This window comes from Mus musculus, chromosome 17 (assembly GCF_000001635.26).
Source record: "Mus musculus strain C57BL/6J chromosome 17, GRCm38.p6 C57BL/6J".
Taxonomy (NCBI): domain Eukaryota; kingdom Metazoa; phylum Chordata; class Mammalia; order Rodentia; family Muridae; genus Mus; species Mus musculus.
In genome coordinates this window covers 11669397-11682265 of record NC_000083.6, presented here as the reverse complement: position 1 = coordinate 11682265, position 12869 = coordinate 11669397, and the positions used below count along the sequence as shown (strand labels likewise).

At 43.7% G+C, this 12869-nt stretch overlaps 1 protein-coding gene across 8 annotated transcripts in view; it reads right to left on the bottom strand.

Annotated features, from left to right (window-relative positions):
- The window catches only part of Prkn (parkin RBR E3 ubiquitin protein ligase), a 1223012-nt gene that overhangs the window by 381105 nt on the left and 829038 nt on the right, over positions 1-12869 (bottom strand). Inside the window, exon 8 of one of the 8 annotated variants that reach the window (XM_017317574.1) lies at positions 5059-9304. The exons of the other annotated variants lie outside the window; for them this stretch is intronic. Coding sequence (XP_017173063.1) covers positions 9267-9304 — 38 coding nt within the window. The 3' untranslated portion in view covers positions 5059-9266. Of the gene's footprint in view, positions 1-5058; positions 9305-12869 lie in introns of those variants that run through there. 8 annotated transcript variants of the gene reach the window in all.

Genomic DNA, 12869 nt, shown 5'->3' with positions numbered 1-12869 from the left:
CTTTCAAATGAAATACGTCCCACATTTACTCCAGCACATTCAATGACCATTACACTGGGAGAAGGCGGGTGCACTGTGGGGCTGGAAATGAGGGCATTGACTGCCCTGCACAAATCAGAGCTTGTGGTCTGAGGCTCCCGTCAGTGTGCTTGTAAATCTGGGTCTCTGCTAGGAGACTCTCGTTCCTGCAGAGAGGGACTGAAATAAAATTTAGTTCGTTTCACATAATAGAAACGACATTTACTCTATGTAAAAATAGCACCCTGGTGGATTCAGAGATGTGCTGTATCATTCAGTGTGCTTTGGCAAACTCTGTCTGCTAAGAATTCCAAAGACCCAAGTAAGGCACTGATGGATAAATAGAGAAGTGCCCGGAATAACAGAAACCATTCAGTTGTTGCACGTGAATAAGAGGGGGCAGAAGGAACACCTGTGAGAGCGCCTAATGCATTCTCTAGCACACAGCAGGTGCTTAATCAGCGCGGCTTGCTTTTGTTTTGTTGTTTTGCTTTTGCCTTTTGGTCGAGGAATAACACTTGTGGTCAGCTTCCCTTCCAAATCCGAGAATGTCCCTCTGGGGTCGCTACTTGAATACAGTTTATAAGAAGGGCAGTGAATTAATCATTCCCAGACGATTCAGCTAAGGGCCCTTGATACATCACATTCTCAAAATAATAGTCCCATCCAGAACTCAAAATCCGAGGAGTGTAACTGAGTTATGAGAGACAGAAACAGGGTAAGCAAAGAGTAAGGATCAACGATACAAGAGGGAAGAAGTTGATGGGAGCCTCTGTCCATCCTCCTGAGCTGGAGCACTATTCTATTTCCTGAATGATTAGAATGAGGTCTAGGCTCGTGCCCCTCTTGATGACATGGCTGTCTTTTGGTGCTAAAGTTTCACAGGCTCCCCTGAAACATTGATGATCTACACCTGCAGAGCAGGTTTCATTTGTCCCAGATCCTGCCGTTAAGTCACACACAGCAGGCACGACCTTGGTGTCTCAGTTCCCTTCCTGTCCTGTCAGACCTCAAGGAGCCCGGTCTCCATGGTACTGAATGAGAAAGGCACTAAGAGACACGGAGGGAGGCTGCTGATGGCCATCAGCCTCAGCATGCCACCCAGATGCCTGCTACTTGTAATTTCCTCACAACCGGAGTCCTATTTTCAGGTCCCAGACACAGGCAGGGGAAAGATCCATCTCACCTCTCAAGTGTCCAACCCCTGCAGTGGAACACATTAGCTCCTACTGTCACGTGACGGTGAATTCTCCAAGGAAGGGCAGGAGGGGGAGCACTCTGTCTGCATGGTGGGCCTGGTCTCCTGATCTTTTCCCTTTCCAGTAAAGCACACAGAAGCATTCAGCATCTGGTTCGAGGCTACAGATAACAAGGCCTGCTGGGGACTGCTTCCACATACGAAGGCGTGCCTGAAGCAGTCGCACACGTAGAAACACAAACTCACTTAGATACTGATGATGTAACTTGCCAAAGAGAAAGCCTTCTGCACTGACCATGTGGTTCAGTCAACTAACTCAGTCTTTTAGAGATGGTCACGTTTCTAAATGGTGTGGATGCATGGAGAGCTGGAGTGACCTCCGCCTCCGAAGTTGGCCTTCCAGGTCTGTGGTTAATGATTGCGCATGCAAGCATCTCAACACAGCCACAGGCTGCAAGGAGACTTTTCTTCCTCACAGACATGGCGAGGTTGATAAATCAGGGAGTTTCTGTGGCAGTGACTAATAATCTGCAACATACAAACTTGATTTCTCTTCTTGGTCTCACTGAGCATTGAGATCACCCAAAGGCTGGAAGACTAGCAATCCCCAGAGGTTACCCTGTCTATCTCCAACACAGCCAGAGGTAAACATAGCTACCGCTGGATTTACATGGGTGTTTGGAATCTGAACTCCGATCCTCATGTTTGCACAGCAAGCATTTTGCTGACCGAGCCACCTGCCCTATCCCAATAATTGTCTTTGTAAGTGAAGCCATTATTATATCTGGTTCTAACAAGTCTCTTGGTAGGAGACTCAACAGCTGAAAACCACCCTGGAACACATGTTGAGATAGTCTCGTTCCTGTTTTGGTCCAGTTTAAAAAGCCTAAGCCACTTTCTCTAGAATCAAGATATCCAGCCTGGGTATAAAGGGCATCCAAGGACTTAGCAACCAATTCATAAGTAGAGAAAATTTCAGACCGAAAACAGACACTTTAGGATACTTTCAGGGTAAAATTTGAGATTTCTCTCCAGGGCTGCAGCATTGAGATAAGTTTTTCCATGGAGACAGCTGTCTTCAGGGTGGGGGTATGGGCACACAGTGGAAGCACCCGCAGATGTGTGCTGCTCATGGGCGGAATGTAACGGAGGGTAATGCCGGGGGACAGAATTGCTAGTGAAGCCCACAGCACTGCTGTTGCTCTGGTTATTTGGAAATCTTGGTGACTATAAAAACGGTAGGTGTTTCTAAGCATCTAACAGTTTTAAAAGTCAAGCTAAGATTTCACACATGGAGCATTAGATAAACTGGCTTATTTTTAATCTAAACTGAAACATAAAAATTCCTAAGGATGTGATTCATTTTTAATACATATTTTCTTTCATTATGTTCACTGCATATGCATTTTTAGACTAAGAAAACATTTGAAGGTTTTCAGATGTGGCTGATCCACAGAGAACCTTCAGCTGAAGAAATGCTAAGGACAAATTAGATGTGAATGTCGCTGATTACAAATTAGAAATTAAATTCTAAAAAGCTCAGCAATGCATGCTGAAAACAGGAAATGCTTTTGGAAATGGGGACCAACTGGGTAAGAGTGCTGAATGTGGCTAAGAAACAAGCTGAAATGAACAAACAGGAGAGATTATGAGCATATATATATATATATATATATATGCATGTATGTATACATATGTATCTGAAGTATATATGTATATATGTATATATATAATCTCAAATATACATGCAAAACATATTGGTGGCTGTGATGACATGGGAGGAAGTTATCACATACATTATTGGGTATTGTTGTGGGGGTGTCCTGGCAGTGGTTTTGTATCCTGAGCAGTCTTTATTGTCTAGACCATCTGCTTTCCTGCCACATTGTCTAGATCTATATTTTCTTGAGTTTCTGCTCTTCTTTCCCCATTTTCATGTGTTGGCCATGTGCAAAATTTAGCCATGCTATGGGTTTGTAAGAAACAAATGGTGACTCCTAGCATTCCCTTCTGTTGTGACACACTGTTCCTGAGGAGACATGAACAAATGTCTACTGACCCCAATTAAGCCAAAGCAGGGATGCCACCAAAGTCCAACTTAGCAAATCAATAAGTTTTATTGGCTTTAGTTCCAGGAATATCGGCAAGGAAGTACATACAGGTGCACATATGACTCAAAGCTGTATCTTGCAGCCCACCCAAGTCTGGGTGACAGCTCACAAAATCTAAGAACCTGGAATGCACTGCACAAATCTGCACTCAGCTCCACAGGTCAGAGAGCATCCCTTTAGGTTAGCTTAGTTGGTCTGAGCCTCTCCCAGGGTGCTTACATGGTCTGACTTTCTAGCTAGTTCATTTCTGTTGCTTCTACGGAGCATGACTGGTCCAAGTCTCTTCTAGGCAGCCCAGCTTGTCTGAGAGTAACCTTCTGAAGCTAGTCTAATCTGAGAGTGACTCTCAGCAGTCTTACATATACACGTTGAGGGAGGTGGCTAGTGACTCTGGTCAGTTTCAGGGACTTCCTGAAAGCTATTTTAGTTGCTTACTTTCTGTCTTAAGGAGCTTTCCAGAAAGATGGGTATTCAATCTCTCCTTAAAGTATCCTGTTGTTTCACCTCCCTGTAAACATCTGTGTCTTAATAAGCTTCTTTCCAAGATGGCAGGATTTAATCTGGCAGCCTCATGTTCCTCTTTTGGGGCAGTAGCATCGTAATGGAGCCTTGGGAACTTAGCAGGAAACTATTCTTTTGCTTCAGAAAGTTCAGCAAGCAGGCTTAAACATTTGCTTCTAGTCGGATCAAGAACGGAACATTTATTGCTCACTACATACGTGATTGTTGTCATAAATATACTAAAGAGTTAATCTCCAGTTCTACTGGCAACACAGGGAAAATAGGTCCAAATTTAATGTTGTCGGAAGAAGATGTACTTAAGTTTTAATCTCCCTTTATAGGAAAGATCAAATTAGTCAAAAGGCATAAAACTGAGGAAGGCAGCTTGTGGAAGCTTGGACAGGAGAGCCTTTTCGGTTTTCAGGGTTTGTGCTTAGTAGTTCTATGCTACCTTGACAGAAATTAGAATCATCTGAGAGGAGGGAACCTCACTGAGGAAATGCTTCCATAAGATCTGGCTGTGCATAAGCTTGTATTGATTTTATTAATTAATGATTGATGTGGGAAGGGCGTTCATTGTGGGTGGCACCATTCTAGGGCTGGTGGTCCTGGGTTCTATAAGAAAGCAGTTGAGCAAGCCAGTAAGCAGCATCCCTCCATGGCTTCTGCATCAGTTCCTGCCTCCAGGTTCCTGCCCTGTTTGAGTGCCTGTCATGAACTTCTTTGATGACAAATGCGAAATGTAAGCTGAATAAATTTTCTTCCCAACTTGCTTTTTGTTTATGCGTTTCCTCATAGCAATAGAACACTGTCTAAGACTGTTGAATGTTTGTGGGTTCTAAGCCTGGACTTCTGGTCCTGTTGTATAAACAGCAAGGGATAAGAGGGAAAACCAACAGAAGCCAAAGGCAGGAGAGTTAGCATATGCTTTTACTGCATAGTGATGGAAATTGTTTTCTCTTATAATAAGTATATTTAAAATTCACATTTTATTATTAAAATTTGATTTATAAATACATATATCTGTAATGCACTTATATACTATAAAAATTGTTTTCCAAATTTCCTCCTCCTCCTCTTCCTCTTCTTTCTTTTCCTCCTCCTCCTTCTTCTTTTTCCTTCTTCTCCCTCCTCCTTCTCCTCCTCTCCCTCTCTCCTCCTCTCCTCCTCTTCCTCCTCCTTCCCCTCTCACTCCTCTTCTTCCTCCTTCTTCTTTTTCCTTCTTCTTCCTCTTCCTCCTCCTTCCCCTCTCCCTCCTCTTCCTCCTCCTTCTTCATTGGAAGTGGTTTGAGGACATAGTCTCACTACTTTGTAGACTAAGCTTGGAACTTACTATATAGCCCAGGATGGCCTCAATCTCATGGCAACCAACCTGTTTCAGACTCCCAAGTATTGTGATTATACAAAGTGACTCAACCTACCGAGATTACAAGTGCTTTTCAATCACTCCTCCAGCTGTGAACATCTGGATACAAAGTATGAGTGCTTCTTTACACAGACCTACACTCCAGTCTTTCTGCAAAATTTAGGGCAACTATAAATGAACTCAAGCCTATATTTTTAATACTCCCCCAGCCAGTGCCAAGTCTGTAGGGACATAGAAAACCATTTTAAAAAAATATTTTCAAGTTCTCATTTTAGTGTATTTAAATAATCTCAGCAGCATATGCATTTAGACTTGTTGAATTCTGAGAATAATGACTACTTCTTTCCATATATTTGCTTGGTATAGTATTATGTGATTCTTCTCCAAATGTCATTCTCCTATGAGGTATAAAAGAACAGTGGAAATATCTGTTTTAGCATTTAAAATTCATCAAATATGGGAAATAACAGGAAGTCTGTGATTAATGCAGGCATGCAGCGATCAACAACAGAGCAGAAGGGAGGGGGTATCTAGTCACTCAGTGCCACTGTGAGCAAACCCTTGTGTGTCTCTGAGCAAACTCACATTGATCTATGTGGCTTCTGAAGGCCCTGGTGCCTTTGTAACATTTCTATTGCTGTGAAGAGACACCATAAACAAACCAACCTATAGAAAAAAGCATTTAATTGGGGGTTGGCTTACGGTTTCAGAGGCTGAGTCCATGGCCATCATGATGGGAAGCCTGGCAGCAGGTGGGGCTTTTGAAACCTCAAAGCCTGCCCTCAGTGACACAGCTCCTAATTCTTACCCAACAGTGGTACCAACTAGGGACCAAGCATCCAAATAAATGAGATTTTGAGGGTTGTTCTCATTCAAACCACCACGCCTGGGATGGGGTAACCCTTGGGGCTAGCTTCTTATTTCAGTCTCATTTCTTACATTTTAAATTTGAACAAGCTAATTATCATATCTCTGTTTCTATTTTTAATATGTAAAAGGGGCCACTGACCATCACTTTAAGGGTCAGCTGATAACCTTCACAATGCCTAGTACATCCCAGAGAGCCAGTAAATGTTATGACATTTTTTTCATTGTTGTACTGTACTTGTTTCCTTATTCTCCTTCTCTACTTATTTTCAGGTTATAGGAAATGTAGAAATAAGCACAATTAGTAAGACTTTTCATCACGAATTCAATGGCAAATGGCTGCCATTGCTTTCTTTTACTTGTGGACCACACTGCAGGGTAACAGAACTCCTTCAGATTTACTGTACTGTATCCATACGATTGATGGCAACACAGAGTCACACTTAAACAGTAAATTAAAATTGATACCAGAATGTCTGTGACAATAGGACGATAAGCTACAACATGGTTGGCTAGCTTGGCATATGCTTTTTAAATAATCAGCATTGAAAAACCTGTGAAGATTGGAGACCAATACTTCTTCCCTTAGCTTGTTCACTGATGCCCCTGAGGGAAGAATGAACCAGCCTGCATTATTCTGTACAAGAAATGCTTCTCTGCCTAGGATCGGGACTACGCTGACATTCTCCCAACCTGTGATAACTTTATCCAAGAGTATGTTTATTCAGTATGTTCATTCTAAGCCAACAAGAATTCCTACGAGCATGCTTAGGTTGGTGTGGGGACAAAGGCTAAAAACAAAAGCAAAATTCCCACTCTTGGACAACCAGGCTGTTGCTACTTGAAGCCTAACCCCTCATGACTTACATGTTTTACACAGATGTCTGGCGCCTACCTCCTGATGACCCATGTCGCCTGAACAAATGGCTAGTCTCAGAAAAAACAACGCTCACTGCAAATTTTACTACTTAAGAAAGCAACTATCCAGAAAAAGACCTGCACAAATGGCCTTTGTGGTAAGGCTAAGTAACTTCCTATCTCAGCCATGTTATCTCTTCTCTACAAGGCTACAGCCTACAAGGTTTTTGCAAGGCAGAACTCAGCCTGATGATGGGCAGAGACCCCCTCCACCGCCCATGCAGAGAACCCAAAGACACAAGCTTGGTTCCTGGCTCACAGAAAATGGGGGAGGGGTCAGGAAAGTAAATGTATGCAGGAATTTGTCACACTACTATGAGAAAAAAATAAGCATAGGGACTGGCTCCCTTATGAAAGTAGGAAATGTTTTCAGCAGAGCTCATATCTGAATGCAGAAGTCAAAAGTCACAGCTCCTTGCAGCTGGGGAGGTAGCTCAGCAAGTAACATGTTCTCATCAGACTAGCATAAGGACCTGAGTTTAATTCCTAGAACCAACATAAGAAAGCTGAGCATGGTAACACATCCTTGTAATCTCAGTGTTGGAGAGATGGAGACAGGATCCCTGGGGCTTGCTGGCTAACCAACCATGTCTAATGGGTGAGCTTGGGTCAGTGAAAGACTCTGTCTCAAAATGACAAGATGGTCATTGTCTGGGAATAACAGCTGAGGCTAACCTGTAGCTTTCACACATATGTGCATATACATGCACGTATACAACCCCACCATAATTACACTTAAAGAACATAGACACACACACATACATATACGTATGTATAATACACACATAAACATATATACACTGATCCTCTGATATTTCACATATCAAAGTAGAGTGCAGACATCACCAACAGGTGACATGTGGTGAGGGAGGTAGTCAGACTGATATGATTATTTCTCATAACTTAACTAAGTTTCACATGTCCTTCTTCATCTGCCCATGCCACAGGGTTGATCTGTTAAACAGAAATGAATACTAATAGTCCAGATAATGATCCAAGGACTATAGGCTTTTCTGAAAGAATATTTGTTTTATAACACAGAGCAAACGTTAGAGAATGCTGAAGCAAAAGGCAGGGGATGCCCTTGCCCTTACACACTACAGGGTTGCCCCTGCCCTCAGGGTGTGCTCCCCAGCTTGCCCTACTATTGCACATGTGCACATCAAAAATGGAGTTGAAGAAAACCTATTGTGCACCCCTAGTTTTTAGTTATTACTTGGACAAAATAATCAACGGCGCGAACATCTCTCAGCTCCGTTTTTATGTAAGTGCACTGTAGCCGTCTCCCCCAGAGTACTGAAGAGGACACATCCACTTGTTTTACCACTCATTCACTCCTTCAGTGCTACTGGTATCTCAGCCCACACCACATGTTGGAAACATACCTAGGAAGATACAAGTCTGCCTACCACAGAGCTCCCCTTCTTCTGGTAACATGCATATTCATGTGAACTATTGCCAATGAGAAAGAGCTTTTGAATATCACAGAGTTTTTAGGGAATTTTATTCTTCCTGCTTGTAGCTATAAAGAAACGGACAAGTTACTACTCTGTTCTTATATTTTTATGAAGAATTATAGACTGTTCTTTATAATTGCTCAGGAGCACCGAAGACCAGGAGAGAGAGTGTGAACACAAGCTCTGGCTTTAGGTATCCACTGGTCGGTTGGTGGTGGTAGATATACTGGGATGGAACGTTCTGAGAGGAAGAAACTAAAGCAGCCTGCCATTCCCCCATCTCTTTATCACAATTGTCCACTGGAGTTGTGTAAAGGAAGAGCCCTGTTTTCTGGAATGTCCTTAATGGGTCATGTGCCAGGAAGGGGAAGAGGACTGTCCTTTGAGAGTGAGGAGAAAGTAGGCGTGAGAGGCTAAAGTTTCAGTACACAGAGAGCAGACTTATCACCAAACTCATTTAGACCTTTGTTGGGAACAAAATTTAAAAAGGGGCGGGGGCTGGGGAAGAATAGAAGGAAAAAGATGCTCACACCCTGCCAGAGCTTCCCTATTCTCTGGTCAGTCAGGCGTGGGAGGGCTGCTACCTACCCTATCCACTCATCCCTGGGTGGGCATTCCTCTATCCCACTCTTCAGGGGGTGGCCAAGGGGCAGCCCTGCCTGGGGACACCCCCACAGCTTCCCCTGTAATAAGTGAATGTCCTTCTGGGGACCTTAGTCTGGGGAAGCTTCCTTGCTATCTTGGGATACACTCAGCAGAGAGAGAGGATTAGAATACCTTATGCTAAGAGAACCTTGAGGCTTCCTGTCTTCACTTTCTCAATCCAGACTCTATGTCTCCTCTTGTAGGGGTGAGGCGTTCTGCTTTCCTAAACGTGAAAAGTCACAGCAAAGGACCCAGTATTACTGAAGGGCACGAAGCAGTGTGGCCTGTCCTGAGCACAAGGGCACAGTGTGTCCCGTAGTAACAAGTTTTATAGAGGCTGTGTCTCTGCACATACTGATATTCTAGAGTAAGATGGGCTTTGAACAAGATACCAAGCTGGATCAGCAAGAACACACACACACACACACACACACACACACACATGCACACACCCCCTCTAGATACCAGGCTGCTTCCCTGCTAGTCCTGGGTGCAGTTTCCATTTGTGCAGTCCCACATCCATCTTAGGAGTGAACATATAGGGCAGCCTAGTAGGAGGGCTCACTGGTCTGCAACCACCTCTAACGGTGGAAGTCAACTTGGGTGTTGACAACCTGCATGTTTATTTGATTGGCTGCAAATCTGCCCATGGATTCATCCTGCCGGAGCTGTCATACAAGTCACTGACCAGAGCATCTAGGAGGCGCAGGCAGTGTTACAGAAGTGGTTAGGAGGTGCAGGCAGTGTTACAGGTGTGGTTACTAATACTGAAAACAGTGGCCACAAGCAACTACAACTGGCAGCAAGAGGGAACCGGCAGGGAGGTGTGGGCCAAAGGTCCAACACACACACTTGGAATACAGAGGCACCAGTGGGCAAGTCCCCTTTGGTGTAATGGCGACTCCTCTTGTCGTAGCTGTATATATGAAGAAAGAAGAGGCATTCTAAGGGCCTTCCACTTCTATAATGTTTTAAATTGTATGTACTACCTACATCTGCATACAGCCAAGTGAACCAGAAGGAGGAAGGAGGGGCTAAAGGGATCCTCTTAATATTTCCACTGTCAAGGTCCTGTTTTCCTAAGCTACTGTGCCTGAAAGATGCTTGTCAGGTAAACAGTGTTCATGGAGTGGCTTTTTCCTTCCTAGACTTCTGGGTTTTTTTTTTTTCTTGTTGTTTTTTTTTTTTTTAACATTTGCACATGTGTCCTACCAATGAGGCCTTCAGATCAGTCAGTTAGTCAGCACTGCCAAACTGACTTCATGTGATTTCTGCCCAAAGCAACTTGATGTTTCAATTAAATTCCACAGCAGCCTTCTCAAAAGGAAATGGATGTCTCCCTTTAAATGCTGTTGGAATATTAAAAAATGGCCCCTTGGATATCTGTGGTAGCCTCCACAGGTCGCTTTTTATAACCCTTTGCTCCTTAGAGTGTGAAGCTGCAGCGGGCAGTGGAGGCGCACACCTTTAATCCCAGCACCTGAGAGGTAGAAGCAGGCAGATCTCTGAGTTTGAGGCCAGCATGGTCTATAGGACAGCCAGACTTACACAGAGAAATCCTGTCTAGAAAAAAAAACAAAAACAAATAAACACACAACAAACAAAAAACAAACAGTATATAGGAAGCCATTGTTGAGGGTGTTCTATACCAAACCATATCAGCCATGTCCAAGAAAGGCCAGCTCTTCCGTCCTCTGAGACAACTACCGCTACATGCCTGACACAGTTTCACAGGGACTCAGGATTACCCACTTTAGCTTACTTTGGCAAGCCTCTGGCCACCCGGGCAAGACACATAACTCTATGGAGACCAACACTCTTCTCATGAGGACGAGCTGTCTCTGTCTGAATCTTCCAGACGTAATTCTGAATAGGCTGTTTGCAATATTGATGAACACATTTAGACACTGGATGTAGTAGCTGAATCAAGTTCAGCTTTTATGGCTGTAACAAATGGCTGAAGGTTGTCAGACAGCTCTGCTGTGGACGGTGCATGGAATAGTCCTTCTGTGGCACATGCTTTACAGATGACTGGGCAGGGAGAATCATAGCCTGACCCTTCACCTGGTGGTCATTAAAGGAGACTTTATCAGTGCAATAACTTCTGGTGAAATGGTGAAGAGGGAAGAAGTCTATCAGAGTCAGAGGGCAGTCCTGTGCGGCTAAGAAACAGACAAGTAGTTTCTGTTTTGACTCATAGAAAAGGTGGGCTTTATGCATGCACAAATCTTTGTCACCATCTCCCTTGATTTAATGGTTTGAAATCTTTAAAATTCTCATTGCTCTAATCAAGGGAAAATGTGATACATTTAGGAATAATTGATGACTACTTCATGATGAGCCTACACTGTACTTGTATTAGAGTTTGGCAGCTATGACAAAATTCGTAAATAATCAACTTGAGGGAGGAGGGGCTTATTTCAATGCCTAGTTTTAGTCTATAGTCACCTGGCTCTGTTGTTTGTGGGCCCCTGTGTGCTGAGGTGAAGTATTCTGGGTGGGGTGAATGGTATAAGAAGCAAAGTGGTTCACCCCGTGATAGCTGGCAAGTAGAGAGACTGAAAGAGAGGTCCAAGGACAGAAGATGATCTCCTACCTACATTTAGATCCATCTTTCTAAAGTTTTCTGCCCTTTCCAACAGTGCAATTAAACCAGTCCATCATTGATTAATCCTTCATGATCCAATGACTTCTTAATGCTTGTATCCATTAGCTAGGGACTGAGCCTTCAATACTTGAGTCTGGGGACGGGGACACTTAATACCTAAACCACAGCAATACTCAAATGCCCACCTGAAGTCAGACAAGCAGCACTTGGCATGTTGTCCAGAGCCATGTGTCATCATTCTCAGGACCACCTGTGCTCGTGACATCATCCTTGTGCTTACCCACTCTAAAAGGCTTCTAGGCATCTGCCGATTACATCATTTCTCTAAAAGAGTGCTCACACGGGAAGAGATTCTAGTTGATTTACTCAGTGGTTGTGACACCTTGCTGTTTCTCTGAGGACCCTAGTAGAAGCCTTCAGGAATAAAGTCTGGGAATGTAAACTATCTCTAAAGAGATTGAAACATTTTTTAAAAAGTCAAAACATGGAGAAAAGTACTAAAAAAAAAAAGTTGACACAGTAGTGACTGTTTTATGCTTGGCCAGGAGTCCAAATAAAGATCCCCATCTTTATGACAAAAGTAGGCATAGGCAAGAGGCAGGTCACTCATGAGGGACCTGAGAGGATAACTGGTCACAGCATCATCACCACGGATGATGACTACAGTGACCAGTGACTTCACACTGGTCCCTGATACTCTAGCTGTAAAATCCATTGTGCACATGGACCTTCTTGGCCTTGGACAAAGCATTATTGCTGCTCCTTCCAGTTAATAAGAATGATTTTCAGTGTGTTCCTCATGCTTTATTGGCGTACTGCCTTCACTGTGTCTTCAAAAGTGCATTCTAGCCATCTTCATGTGTGCTAGTGAACAACCACTAGGACCTTGACCGACATGGAAAGCAAGAATGGGACATGTTCCCCAGCATGGCTGTCCAGGATGCAAGGACACTTCAAGCTGGTGTATGTGTGTGTTACACATGCGCAAGTGCATGTGCAGTGTGTGTGTGTGTGTGTGTGTGTGTGTGTGTGTGTGTCGTGCATGTGCGAGTGCACGCGCATGTGCTGGGGGCAGGGTGTAAGCACAGTAAAGTAACAGTTCAAAGTATGCACTTTTCTTGCACTTAACAGGAATGGATGAAAGACAGCAAGACTCCTGCCCCCCCCCCCCCCAAGCACA